Here is a 15,439-nt window from a genome sequence, read left to right on the forward strand (position 1 = left end):
ATGACCTGAGTTGAAACCAAAAGTTGGATGCTTAATGGACTGAGCCACCAAGGCATCCCTTACTTTAATTTTGGATTTTATTTAGACATTGGTAGTATATAGAAATAGATTAATGTTTTGTTTATTGACCTGTGATCTTTCTAAAGTCACTTATTAAATTATGGATGATTTGGGGGTAGATCCCTTTGATTTTTTTTTCTCAGAGGTACAAATATTGTCTACAAATACGGACATCTCTTTTCCTTTCACATTTGCACATCCTTCTGTATTTTTTAGTCTTATTGCCATTGTTAGAGTTTCAAGTAAAATGTTGAATAGATGTGGGAAGACTGGATATCCTTGACTTTTTCCAGATCTGAGGGGGAATCACTCAGCTTTTCACCATGAAGTATGATGTTAGTTGTATGTTTCTCCTTATCAGACTGAGGAAGGGCCCTTTTATCCCAAACTCTCCAAGAGTTTTTATCGTCACTGGATGCTGTAATTTGTCAAATAACTTCCTCTCTCAATTTACATAGTCATGTTAATATTCTCCTTTATGCAGCTGACATGTTGGATGAAATTGATTCATTTAAAAGTGTGGAAGCAGGGTGCCTGGGTGGCTCAGCCAGTTAAGCGTCTAACTCTTGATTTTGGCTCAGGTCATGATTTCATGGTTGTGGTATGCTGACAGCATGAAACCTGATTGAGATTCTCTCTCTTCCTCTCTTTCTGCCCCTCCCTCTTCCCTACCTCAAAAAAAAAAAAACAAAAAAAAAAAAACAAAACCAAAAACTGAAGCAGGCTTGACTTGTTGGGATAGTTCCTGCTTTGTCATGGCATGGTATTATTTTCATGTGTTGCTGATAGGATTTGCTGATACAGTAACACCTTGGATTGTGAGTAACTTATTCTTTGAGTGTTACACAAGAAGAGAAAACATTGTTAATAAATTTTAACTTGATAAACAAGTGATGTTTTGCCATACGAGCAGTATGTGATGTCAAACATCACATAATCACAACTGAGTCAATGGTTCCTCTCTCTCTCTCTCTCTGCAGGACTGTGGGGGATTGTCTCCCATGCTCGGATGCTTGGTCTCAGGCCAAAGTGTTTGGCAGAAATCAGTGATTTTTAAGAATGTTGGAAGGTGCCCACAACTGGCACTCATGTATTTTTGTCACTTCAAAGCACCTATGGGAAGTCCTCTGCTTCCAGACAAGAGTAAACTTAGGAAAGCTTTGCATCATTGTAGGTTAATCTGCCTGCAGATAGAGACCCTCTCCTCTGCTGCCTTATTGCTGGTTACATTAAATTCAGTAAATGACAAGAGTTCATTAATTCTTTACTGTAGTCAACATGCGTGTGAGCATATACAATGGCCTCCATGCAGGAAAAGGTTGAAAAGAAAGGCAGTAAGAAAAAGGAAATGATTATGGTGCAAGTTAAGAAGGAAATCATCGAGAAGTACAAACGAGGTATATTAGTGGCCAAAATTGCAACATTTTATAAGAAGTCTACATCGACTATTTGTATAATATTAAAGAAGAAAGAAGAAATAAGGAGGCTAGATGCAGCCGAAGGAGTCATGAGAATATCAAAGCAATCGCCATGTGTTCTGGAAGACGTTGAAAATATGCTTCTGGTTTGGATAAACAAGAAACAACTAGCAAGTGATACTGTGACTGAGAACTTTATCTGCAAGAAGGCAAAGGCCTTGTACACCGACCTTGCAAGTAAACTTCCAGGTACACCAAAGGAAAATGAAAAAGGCCTCAAGGCAAGCAGGGGATGGTTCAATAACTTTAAGAGGAAAAGTGGCATCTGTAGTGTTGTGAGGCATGGAGAGGCTGTGAGTTCAGATGCTAAGGCAGCTGAGATGTTTACTACTGAGTTCCAGAAGCTCATGGCTTCCGAGTGTTACCTGCCAGAGCAAGTTTTTAACTGCGATGAGATGGGGCTTTTTTGGAAAGAGATGCCAAAGAGGACATGCATTACAGAAGAGAAAGCAGTGCCCGTCACAAGCCCACGGAAGACCATCTCGCCTTCTTGTTTTGTGCTAATGCAAATGGGGGTTTCAAAGTCAAGTCCCTGCTCATGTATCATTCTGAGAATCCACAAGCCTTCAAGAAATGCAAGGAGAGCCAGTTAAATGTTCTGTGGAGGTTCAAGGGCAAGGCTTGGGTCACTCATATCTTGTTGAGTAGATCAACGAGGTCTTCAGTCCTGCAGTGAAGAAATACCTTTTATTTTATTATTTTTTTTTAAATTTTTTTCAACGTTTTTTATTTATTTTTGGGACAGAGAGAGACAGAGCATGAACGGGGGAGGGGCAGAGAGAGAGGGAGACACAGAATCGGAAACAGGCTCCAGGCTCCGAGCCATCAGCCCAGAGCCTGACGCGGGGCTCGAACTCACGGACCGCGAGATCGTGACCTGGCTGAAGTCGGACGCTTAACCGACTGCGCCACCCAGGCGCCCCAAGAAATACCTTTTAGAGAAGAATCTGCCTTGGGTTATGGGTGATGCTCGTGCTCGGCCTCCAGGCTTTGAGGACGACTTACTGGAGGAATTCGAGTTCATTAAGGGCAACTTCCTTCCTCCCAACACCACTCCAGTCCTCCAGCCCATGGATCAGCAGGTCATTCAGAACTTTGAAAGGCTTTATACCAAAGCACGATTTCAGCGATGCTTCGAAGTGACCGAAGGAACAAATCTTGCCCTATGAGAGCTTGGGAAAAATCATTTCCACATTGTGAACTGCCTGAAGATCATCGATAAAGCCTGGGATGGGGTCACCAAGAGAACCCTCAATTCTGCTTGCAGAAAACTGTAGCCTGGTTGCGTTCTTGGACCTGACTTAGAGGGGCTTGCTCATGAACAGCAGCCGCCAGTTGTCGATGAAGCTGTGTCCTTGGGGGAGACCAGGGGACTGGAGGTGAATGAGGACGACATTCAGGAGCTGGCAGAGGAGCATGGCCAGGAGCCGACACCGACGAACTGATGGGTCTGCATCGCGAGCAGAGGTTATGGGGGAGATCTCACCTGCAGACGAGGAGAAAAAGGCCAAGGAATCCCTCACTTCAAATGAGATTTGGCAGATGTGTAAAATGTGGGAAACAGTGAAACATTCTATAGAAAAGCACCACGCAAACAATGTGTATGCATGTGGAGATACATGTATACACACATAGCAGTGCGAGCAATGAATCTGTTTAATGACAACGCAATGCCACATTTCTGCAAAATCCTCAAAGGGAGATGAAAGCAAGTGTCATTGGATAGGTTACTTGTTAAAGTTGCACAAAAAGAAAAAAGATTCCACGGAGCCAATAGACAGCAGTGATTCTATTAGTGAGAGTGAAAGTTAGCCTACACAGTAACCGTCCTCTCTCTTGTCTCCCTCACACCAGCCACGAAGGTTTTCAAAGTAAGTGAAGGTTACTTTGTTTCTTTTTTTATACTTTGTATTTTCATTATTATTTTGTATTATATTGTGGCATTGTAATCATTTTTTATGTATATTTTTGGTTTGTGATATGAATCGTCTGAGTTTCTGTTATTTCTTATGGGGAAATTCACTTTGATATACAACTGCTTTGGATTACAAGCAGGTTTTACTGTATCTTGTTAAGGATTTTAGCATCTATGTTAATAAGGGATACTGGTCTGAAGTTTTCTTTCTTTGTACTGACTGTACAGAGAATGTGGTCTCATGAAACACAGTGTGGAATGTTTTTATATCTCCTCATTAGATTTTGTTATTGATGATTTGTCTCTTTTTCCTTTGTCAGTCTTGCCAGCAACTGGATTGATCTTTTCAAACAATCTGCTTTTGCCATTATTCATTTTCTTTATTGTTTTTCTGTTTTCAATTTCAATGATCTCCATTCATCTTTATTTTCCCTTTCTTCTGATTGATTTTAGTTTATTTTGATTTTCCTTTTCTAATTTCTAAAGTAGAAGCTTAGGTTATTAACTTAAGATCTTTATTATTTTCTGGTGTAAGCATTTAATGCTATGTGTTTCCTTCTAAGCACAGATTTTGATATTTTGTAATTTTGTTTTCAGCCAATTTTGCCTTAAAATTTGGAATATAGTTTCACTTAGTTTAGAATTCTAAGTTAATGGCTTTAAAATTTTCCTTCAGCACTTTAAAGTTCTCACCCCTTGCCTTCTGCTTTGGTTGTTTTTCATGGAAAGTTTTGATGTTGTTATTAACCTTGTTCCTGTCTTCATAATATGTTTTTTTTCTTTGCTGCTTTTAGGATTTTCCTCAGTTTTCAGGAATTTTATTTTGATGTGTCTTGATTGAATTTTCTTTCTTTTTTTAAAAAAAAAATTTTTTTTAATGTTTATTTATTTTTGAAGGAGAGAGAGAGACAGAGTGCGAGTGGGGGAGGGGCAGAGAGAGAGGGAGACACAGAATCGAAAACAGGCTCCGGGCTCTGAGCTGTCAGCACAGAGACCCATGTGGGGCACGAACCCATGAACTGTGAGATCATGACCTGAGCCGAAGTCGGACGCTCAACCAACTGAGCCACCCAGGTGCCCCTTGATTGAATTTTCTTTAGTTTTACTCTTCTTGGGGCACTTTGGTCTCCTTAGATCTGTTGATAATTTACATCAAATTCTGAAAATATTTTCCTTGATTCCGGTTATACATTATATTTACATACACATATGTGTGTATGCATGTGGAGATACATGTATACACACATATGTATGTATATGTTAGACTGCTTCTATTGTCTCTTAACATTACAGGCACTTGGATTTTGTTTTTGGAGACATACATTATTCTGTGCTAAATTTTGGATGGTTTTTATTACTCTCCTTCAAGTTCACTCATGTTTTAATATGCAGTGTTAATCTTATTACCTGTATTTTTCATTTCACGTATTGTATTCTACTTTTTTAACTCCTGGAAGTTCAAAATACAGAACAGTGCTAATAAGATTCTTTTTGTGTTAGGTAAAAGTATTGTGTGTTTTATTCAACACAGGCAGGCTGTGAGTGGACCGTAGCCAGAGGTCACTGGTCACCTGGGCTGCAACATCATGCCCTTGGCCACTGCCCAAGGGATTTCTCAGTTGCCTCCTTAAAATTGAAAGATTTCCTGGAATAGAGAACCAAGGAAGTATTAAGGACTCCTGACTATTTAAATTAATTGAGCAGAGGTGGTAAGTGACTTTACCTGTGGGGTGGTATTAAAAAAATGCAACACATGAAGAAAGACAGTGAGTCCTTGGGGGAGGCATACACTCATAGGAAATAAAATCACACACCAGACTAATGGAGGACATATGCTCCCATGCATGGGCTCAGGAGCTGGTCCCTATGCTGTGTAGTCCTGAGCACCCTCTGGTGTCTTGAGTGACATCATGTTGTGATTGACCTGAACATGTCAGGTGACCTGCTCAGAGCATGTGACTGACCTGAGCAACTGCTGGTGACCTGAGCGCCCCATGGTGGATCCTGAGCGCCCCCTTGTGTCCTTAGCTCTCCCTGGTGACCCAAGTGCCCTTTGGTGACCTGACCTCGCGCTGGTGTACCCAGCGCCCCCTGGTGACCTGAGAACCCCCTCATGACCTGAGGCCCCCTGCAGCCCAGCACCTCCTGTTTCCCTGCAGGGGGGTTTGTGTCTGGGCTCACAGTGTCCACTAGCTGTGTCTCTTGCACACTAATATATGATCATATCCTTAGTGGTCACTGAACTCAGCTGCAGGGAGAGCTGGTTCCTGGATGTGTCAGCAGTGATGGAGATGCGGCCCTGTGTCTCCGTCTCTCTGTCTCTGTCATCTCTGCATCTCTTTATCAGTTTAACAAATGCTTTTAGTTTTATCTACTGTGCTGAAACTTTCCTTTTAGTAACCAACCAATATATTTTAGAGAATGTTTTGTCCACCTTATTACGAAATTTTGTTATTATTTTACTGCAGGGTGGGTTTTAAATATGGATGCACTATTTTTGGAATTGAAGATTGCTATCACTATCACAGTGTTTCATAAATGGTATTTCCCCTGGGGTATGGGATTGATGTATTGAATTGTTGTACCACAGGAATGGGAGTTTTCATTAAAAGGGTCCATTGCTCTTTGGGGGGTATGGCTATACCAAAGCACGTGCAATTGCCCACGTTAAAGTAGCTTTCTCCCCACACATATGATAACATTTAAAATCATATTCTCGGGGTGCCTGGGTGGCTCAGATGGTTGAGCGTCTGACTTCGGCTCAGGACTTCGGCTCAGGTCATGATCTCACAGTCCATGAGTTTGAGCGCCGCGTCGGGCTCTGTGCTGACAGCCCTAATTCGGATTCTGTGTTTCCCTCTCTCTTTGACACTCCCATGTTCATGCTCTGTCTCTCTCTGTTTCAAAAATAAATAAACGTCAAAAAAAAATAAAAAAATAAAAAATAAAATCATATTCTCTCTAATACTTTGAATTATAGGAAGAGAAATGGATCATTATTTCAAATTAAGTTTTCTCAGAATTACCATAAACATTATGTAAGCTTTTCATATGTGTACCAGCATTTTGTCTTCAGTATCTTGTGGGTTTCTTATTAACAACATGTGGCCACATCTTTGCTTTTTCTTCTAGATATTATACTTCTTAATTTCTTTCCATTGTGAGGAACCCAGCCAAGGGGAGGATTCTCCTTCCTGTACCATACATACTGGAATGGCTGGTGGAATACTATAACATTTGAAACAAAAAATGAGCTTGGACGTAAGAGTCCAAGCTCTTGTCAGCATCCAGAAATAGACTAAAACTAAAGAGCATTTGAACTGAGAATGAAATCAGAATATCCCCCTGCATTTCCGAAGTGGCTTTCATGCACCCAGGATGGGAACAGCCACACAGCTTGTGAGGCTGGACTTAGGTGGGATGCTGTAATTCATTCACACCAAGAAGCCAGGTGGGAGACGCCCACTCACTGGAAGCAGTTGTGGACATAGTGGTAACCCAGACACTGAGCCCCTGCTGTCCGTGAAGTGGTCTGAGTGTTTCACTCGCCAGGTTGGAGCTCAGAAATTACCCTCGTGGAATGCCAGAGAGGCAAGTGGACCCTAGGAGGAAGGAGCAAGATGCCACCCTATACAATGTGCCCTGACCAGGGGTGAGGGCTCCTGTGATGATGTCTTGTAGTTAGAAGCCATATTATACACCAAGGAAAGAAGGGCTGTGGGCAATCTGAGGACCAAAAAGGGAAGGTAACCCTGTAGAGATTGGCAGAGCATTTCAAGTATAATTTTCTAATATTATAAAATGGATAATATGCCAGCGTTTCTATTTCCGATGAGCTACCAGGGGTCTGACCAAGAACGTGTCGGAGAAAGAAGTAAGGGGAGACACAGCACTGATGCGTTGACCTCTTGGAACACTTCCCACACATTGTGAAAAATGGCATCATCTGCATGGTCCAAACATCACACTGGGACTGAAACAAAAGAGCACGCAAACAAGAAAGAAAGGGAGGTCCCCATAGGATCAGAGTGCCAGGAAGAGAAAGCTCCAGTTACTGACAGTGAGGACCTCACTCCTGCTCTGCCCCTGTTTCTGGGCTGGTCCCTGTGGTAAGGGGCCCTAAGCACCCCCTGATGTCCCTAGTTCCCCTGGTAGGTCCTGTGCGCCCTCTTGTGGATCCTGAGCGCGCCTGCAGCCCAGCCCCTCCAGGTCCCTGCACCAAGGTTTGCGACTGAGCTCACACTGACTTTCCCTCACTGTGCTTCTTGCACAGTAATACACGGCCGTGTCCTCGGTGGTCATGGAGCTCAGCTGCAGGGAGAACTGGTTCTGGGCTGTGTCAGCAGTGATGGAGATGCGGCCCTGGAAAGCCGGGTTGTAGCTGGTGCTACCTGACCAGTACCCCAGCCACTCCAACCCTCTCCCAGGGCGCTGGCGGATCCAGTTCCAGTAGTAACTGCTGGTAACGGAGCCTCCGGAGACAATGCAGGTGAGAGAGAGGGATTGTGAAGGCTTCACCAGTCCTGGGCCGGACTCCCGAAGTGTAAGTTGAGATAGGACACCTGGGGGGTAAGAAGAGTCATGGTGAGTCTGTCTCATCCCACAGAAAGGCCCTAGTCTATCCCAGAGCCCCCAGATCCTCACCCAGGGGAGCTGCCAGCAGGCAGAGGAGGGAACACAGCATCTGCATTTCTGTCTTCTGGATGGAGACCCAGCACACTGGCCTTTGCCTGTGATGCGGGTCTTTTCTGGGAGCACCTCAGGTGATTTGCATGTGGGTCCCGTGGAGCAGGGGAGGCATTAAAAATGCTGAACCCGGGTGACTGTCGCCAGTTCCTGGTGTCCTGGTGTTGGGTGGTGTGGGGACCCACTGAGGTTGGTCCTAGTGGTCTGGGCTCCAGTTCTGCCTGTGCTGATTTCTGGCCCTGTTTGCTTGAGAGGGTTAGTGTTGCAGTTGATGAAAATTTGGAAACCTTACCAAGTTTCTCTTATATTCTATTGTCAGGCTGTGCAACTGTGGACTAAGTTTCAAGCTCCAGGGCTAACTGTTCACAGAAACGGAGGATGAGGCAGTGGTCCAGAGTCCAGGCCCTTGACTGCCTGCCTGGTTTGGGTCATTCTCCTTCTCCATTCAGATATGGGGTCCTGGAAATGATTGTAATGGATAGGATCTCCAGTGCTCCATCTTTAGGAGGGGGCATTAGGAGATATACTCCAGAATTTACATAAGAAAAGGAGCTCATCCATATGAGGAGCAGGGCAGAAGGATTGGTGGCTGTGTCTGGACTCAGGTCATGAAGTTTCCCTGAAGGTGGAGAGGAGACACCCCACTGGAAAGGAGGTCTAGTAGACCTCTGCGTGTGGACATTGGCATTCCCATTCTATTTCCACTCTGGAGAGTCAAGAGAGTTGGCAGTCAGGCCATTACCTACCAGGAGTAAAATGAATATCTATTCAGGTGAGAAACATGATATTTAATTTAAAAGTTATAACTTTGCCTGAAAAGTGGGGTCCCCAGTTAAAAAGCCAACTTCCTTCAAGATATCTCTATAAGCCACAACATACAAAGATTCTTTAGTCAGAATTCTTGTGAGTCATTCCTAGATAGGAACACTCTACTATAAGTAGTAGAAGAGATCTCCAAAACAACTACACAGAGAAGAAGAAAAGGAAACAAAGACTTGGACAGGAAATCTGTACAGAGAATGGAAGAGAGAAATAAACAATCTATGTAATACATTATCTGAGGTAGAAAAATACGTTAATAAAATGAAGGTATGAATTCAACCAATATGAGTAGAATGTTGTTAAAAGGGTGAATGCATATAGGAATGAAAAACCACCTGGGAGTTTCTAATAAAGTTGAAATTATGTTTTAGGCTTAGAAGACTAAGTTGATATAATACCAGAGAACAATGAGAACTTCTATAGAAAGAGCAACACGATTAGTAAATACTCCATTGTGTTGATGTCCCACATTTTGTTTGTTCATGCTCATATTAAGGACATTATGAATGAAGCTGCCATAAACATTCAGGTGCAGACTTTAATGTGGGTATTATTTCCAATTTAGTCCCATAGATAAGTAAGAAGACATTTGCTGGTTTGCGTCCTCAGTTTGGTTCAGATCTGTAAGAAACTGCCAAGATGTCTTCCAAAGTGCTTATACCATTTTGGATTTCCACTAGCAATGAGTTAGCTTCTTTTCCATCTACATATATATTCCTTGGTGAGGTGTCTGTTCAGATCTTTTCTCCATTTTTACACTGGGCTGGTTTCTTATGGTCATATTGAAGAATTCTCTGCATATTTTTTTTCAAATTTTTATTTAAATTCTAGTTAGCTAACATATAGTGTAATATTGGTTTCAGTAGAATTTAGTGATTTGTCACTTACATATAATGCTCATTATAACAAGTGCCCTCCTTAATACCCATCACCCATCTAGCCCATCCCCCACCCACCTCCCCTCTAGTAACCATCAGTGTGTTCTCTATAGCTAAGAATCTGTTTCTTGGTTTTCCTTTCTCTTTTTTCCCAATGTGATTGTTTTTTTTTTCTTAAATTTCACATATGAGTGAAATTATATGGTATTTGTCTTTCTCTGATTGAGATATTTTTCTTAGCATTATACTCTCTAGCTCCATCCACATCACTGTAAATGGTAAGATTTCATTCTTTTTATGGCTGAGTAATATTCCATTATATATATATATATATATATATATATATATAATATTCCATTATATATATATATATAATATTCCATTATATATGTGTGTGTATATACATATATATACACACACACATATATATCTATGTCTCACATCTTCTTTATCCATTCATCAGTTTATGGACACTTGGACTTTTTCCTTAATTTGGCTACTGTCGATAGCGTTGCTATAAACATTGGGTGCATGTGCTCCTTCACATCTGTATTTTTGTTTCCTTTGGGTAAAAACTTAGAAGTACAATTGCTGTATCAGAGAGTAGTTCTATTTTTAACTTTCGGAGGAACCTGCATACTGTTTTCCAGAGTGGCTGCACCAGTTTGCACTCCCACCAACAGTGCAAGTGGGTTCCCCTTTCTCTGCATCCTTGCTGATGCCTGATATTTCCTGATTTGTTAATTTTGGCCATTCTGACAGGTGTGAGGTGGTATCTCATTGTGGTTTTGATTTATATTTCCCTGATAATGAGTGATGTTGAGCATTTTTTTCATGGGTCTGTTAGCCATCTGGATGTCTTCTTTGGAAAAGTGTGTATTCATGTCTTCTCCCCATTTCTTCCCTGGATTATTTGTTTTTTTTGAGCGTTGAGTTTGATAAGTTCTTTATAGATTTTGGATACTAACCCTTTATCATATATGTCATTTGCAAATATCTTCTCCCATTCTGTAGGTTGCCTTTTAGTTTCCTTGATTGTTTCTTTCACTGTGCAAAAACGTTTTTATCTTGATGAGGTCCCAGTAGTTCATTTTCGCTTTTGTTTCCCTTGCCTCAGGAGACATGTCTAGTAAGAAGCTACTAAGGCTGATGTCAATGAGGTTGCTGCCTGTGTCCTCTTCTAGGATTTTGATGGTTTATTGTCTCACATTTAGGTCTTTTATACATTTTGAACTTATTTTGTGTATATTGTAAGAAAGTGGTCCAGTTTCATTCTTCTGCATGTTGCTGTACAGTTTTCCCAACCCCATTTGTTGAAAAGACTGTCTCTTTTCCATTAGATATTTCCTGCTTTGTTGAAGATTAGTTGACTGTATAGTTGCAGGTCCATTTCTGGATTTTCTATTCTGTTTCATTCATCTATGTGTCTGTTTTTGTGCCAGTACCATACTGTGTTGATGATTACAGCTTTGTAGTATAGCTTGAAGTCTGGGATTGTGATGCCTCCAGCTTTGGTTTTCTTTTTCAGGATTTCTTTGGCTATTTGGGGTCTTTCATTGTTCCATAAAACTTTTAGGACTGTTTGTTCTAGCTCTGTGAAAAATGCTCAAATATCTACTCAAAGAGCAGTATTAAAGGCCACTATTATGTCTTTACAACAATTTCCTAACCAACCTATTAATATTGTAGTAGATTCTCAATATGTAGTTTATGTGATAAAGAATATAGAACAGGCCTCTGTTAGGGAATTAAGAGATCCCTCCTTATTGTCATTATTTTTAACTTTGCAAGCCTTGCTAGGTGAACAAGCATACCCTCTTTTTATCACTCACGTAAGAGCACATTCAGGTTTACCTGGACCTTTAACAGAAGGAAACGAGTTTGCAGACCAATTTGTTGACTACAATATAGCTTTTAACACTGCTCGATTATCTCATGACTTTTTTCATCAAAATTATAAGTCCCTTATTAAACAATTCCATCTCACAGTTACTCGAGAGAAACACATTGTTGCTGCTGCCCCTGACTGTCAACAGCAATCAGGACACAGCAATGGTGAATAAACCCCACAGGTCTAAATGCAAATAAGCTTTGGCAAGCTGATATGACATACTATGCCCCATTCGGGCATCACAAATATATCCGCATGTCTGTGGAAACCTTTTCAGGATTTATAATGGCCTCTATTCACACTGGAGAAAATGCAAAAAATATCACTCTTCATTTTTTTACATGCACTTTCACAAGCCAGTAAACCTCAACAAATTAAAACTGACAACAACCTGGATACCTTTCCTCCATGGTAAAGGCATTGTTCCAAAGTTGGAATATACAACACATTATGCGCATACCATATCACCCTACCAGACAAGCTATTATAGAATGTACACATGCCACTTTAAAACAAATGCTTCACAAACAAAAGAGGGAAAGCACAAAATGCTTCCCCATGGAATTCACTATATAAAAGCTTCTACATTCTAAATTTTTAAAAATTGTGATTCCCATGGCCTCACAGCTTCCCAACAGCATTTTGTACCATCTCCCAGCTCAAATATCAGAGCCAAGGTGCTACTTAAAGACATATATTCATGGAAAGGACCATATGAACTGATAACATGGGGACGGGCATATGGATGTCTTCTTCTCCCATCAGGATCCCACTGGGTTTCTGCCTGTCTGATTAAACCATACCAGGAGTTGATTCTTCAACTCTCTTCCTCAGATGGCCAATTTGTCCTTACAAGGACAACAGGGGGGACAATGCCCGCAAACGACCAAGGTATATGATGTCACCTGGGACAACTTAAGAAGCTCCATCGACATGCCACCAAAGTCATGCACTGTGTCAGAGCGCCATCTACCATAGAAAAAAGGTTTTTAGCATATATTTAGCTGTGGTTTCTCAGAGTTTGGGTAAGGTATGATTTGCTTAATCTTTTTCTTTATCCAGACTGCTACTGCTTTTTCATCACTGTGTTGGCCTCACATCATAGATCCTCCTTTCTTTAAGTCAGTTAATATAACATTTGACAACCCACATTATGTTTTTGAAGTATCTCCTCTGGCTTGGTACACAGCCTGTATCAGCCATCATGTTACCAAACTTTCTATCTCACAATGTTGATCCTAAAAAAACAGCCTCAAATTTGGCTGCCAGTAAATCTAGTAAGGCCCTGGGAAGGGTCCAGTGGCCTCTGAATTAGCTGAATTATCCCAAGCCATTTCTTTTTTAAATAATTTTATTTATTTTTATTTTTTAAAATTTACATCCAAATTAGCATATAATGCAACAATGATATCAGGAGTAGATTCCTTAGTGCCCCTTACCCATTTAGCCCATCCCCCCTCCCACAACCCCTCCTGTAACCCTCTGTTTGATCTCCATATTTATGAGTCTATTCTGTTTTGTCCCCCTCCCTGTTTTGATATTATTTTTGTTTCCCTTCCCTTATGTTCATCTGTTTTGTCTCTTAAAGTCCTCATATGAGTGAAGTCATATGATTTTTGTCTTTCTCTGACTGACTAATTTCACTTAGCATAATACCCTCCAGTTCCATCCATGTAGTTGCAAATGGCAAGATTTCATTCTTTTTGACTGCCAAGTAATACTCCATTGTGTGTGTGTGTGTGTGTGTGTGTGTGTGTGTGTATGTATCACATCTCCTTTATCCATTCATCCATCATTGGACATTTGGGCTCTTTCCATACTTTGGCTATTGTTGATACTACTGGTATAAACATGGGGTGCATGTGTCCCTGTGAAACAGCACACGTGTATCCCATGGATAAATGCCTAGTAGTGCAATTGCTGGGTAATAAGGTAGTTCTATTTTTAGTTTTTTGAGGAATCTGCATACTGTGTTCCAGAGTGGCTGCACCAGGTTGCATTGCCCCCAACAATGCAAAGAGATCCTCTGTCTCCACATCATCGACAACATCTGTTGTTGCTTGAGTTGTTAATGTTGGCCATTCTGACAGGTGTCAGGTGGTATCTCATCGTGGTTTTGATTTGTATTTCCCTGATGATGAGTGATGTTGAGCATTTTTTTGTGTGTCGGCCATCTGTATGTCTTCTTTGGAGATGTGTCTATTCATGTCTTTTGCGCATTTCTTCACTGGATTATTTGTTTTTTGGGTGTTGAGTTTGATAAGTTCTGTGTAGATTTTAGATACTAACCCTTTATCTGAGATGCCATTTGCAAATATCATCTCCCATTCTGTTGGTTGCTGTTTAGTTTTGCTGATTGTTGCCTTCACTATTCAGAAGCTTTTTATTTTGATGAGGTCCCAGTAGTTCATTTCTGCTTTTGTTTCCCTTGCCTCCAGGGATGTGTTGAGGAAGAAGTTGCTGCGGGTAAGATCAAAGATGTTTTTGCCTGCTTTCTCCTCAAGTATTTTGATGGATTCCTGTCTTAAACTGAGGTCTTTCACCCATTTTGAGTTTATTTTTGTGTATGGTGTAAGAAAGTGGTCCAGGTTCATTCTTCTGAATGTCACTGTCCAGTTTTCCCAGCACCGCTTGCTGAAGACACTGTCTTTATTCCACTGGATATTCTTTCCTGCTTTGTCAAAAATTAGTTGGCCATATGTCTGTGGGTCCATTTCTGGGTTCTGTATTCTATTCCATTGATCTGAGTGTCTATTCTTGTGCCAGTACCATACTGTCTTGATGATTACAGCTTTGAAGTATAGCTTGAAGTCTGGGATTGTAAAGCCTCCTGCTTTGGTTTTCTTTTTCAAGATTTCTTTGGCTATTCGGGGTCTTTTCTGGTTCCATACAAATTTTAGGATTATTTTTTCTAGCTCTGTGAAGAATGCTGATGTCACTTTGATCAGGATTGCATTGAATATGTAGATTGCTTTTGGTACTATCGACATTTTAACAATATTTGTTCTTCCTATCCAGGAGCATGGAGTCCTTTTCCATGTTTGTGTGTCTTCTTCAATTTCTTTCATAAGCTTTCTATCGTTTTCAGCATATAGATTTTTCACCTCTTTGGTTACATTTATTCCTCGGTATCTTATGGTTTTTGGTGCAACTGTAAATGGGATCAATTCCTTGATTTCTCTTTCTGTTGCCTCATTGTTGGTGTATAGGAATGCAACCAATTTCTGTGCATTGATTTTATATCCTGCCACTTCGCTGAATTCATGAATCAATTCTAGCAGTTTTTTGGTGGAATCTATTGGGTTTTCCATATAGAGTATCATGTCATCTGTGAAGAGTGAAAGTTTGACCTCCTCCTGGCCAGTTTGGATGCCTTTTATTTCTTTGTGTTTTCTGATTGCAGAGGCTAAGACTTCCAATACTATGTTGAATAACGGTAGCAAGAGTGGACAACCCTGTCTTGTTCATGACATTAGGGAGAAAGCTCTCAGTTTTTTTCCCCATTGAGGATGATATTAGCGTTGGGTCATTCATATATGGCTTTTATGATCTCGAGGTATGGTCCTTCTATCCCTACTTTCTTGAGGGTTTTTATCAAGAAAGGATGCTGTATTTTGTCAAATGCTTTCTCTGCATCTATGGAGAGGCTCATATGGTTCTTGTCCCTTCTTTTATTGATGTGATGAATCACGTTAATTTTTTTGCAGGT

The 15,439-nt window shown here is 40.9% G+C and overlaps 2 gene segments (V, D, J or C); both read right to left on the reverse strand.

The window, feature by feature from the left end:
• Positions 1-15,439, reverse strand: part of LOC131517850 (immunoglobulin heavy constant mu-like) — a 136,683-nt gene that overhangs the window by 59,069 nt on the left and 62,175 nt on the right.
• LOC131517865 (immunoglobulin heavy variable 4-59-like) lies at positions 7,558-8,225 on the reverse strand. The segment is given in 2 exon segments: positions 7,558-8,015; positions 8,098-8,225. Coding segments are annotated over 2 exon segments (489 nt in total).

This window comes from Neofelis nebulosa, chromosome 7 (genome assembly GCF_028018385.1).
Source record: "Neofelis nebulosa isolate mNeoNeb1 chromosome 7, mNeoNeb1.pri, whole genome shotgun sequence".
NCBI lineage: Eukaryota > Metazoa > Chordata > Mammalia > Carnivora > Felidae > Neofelis > Neofelis nebulosa.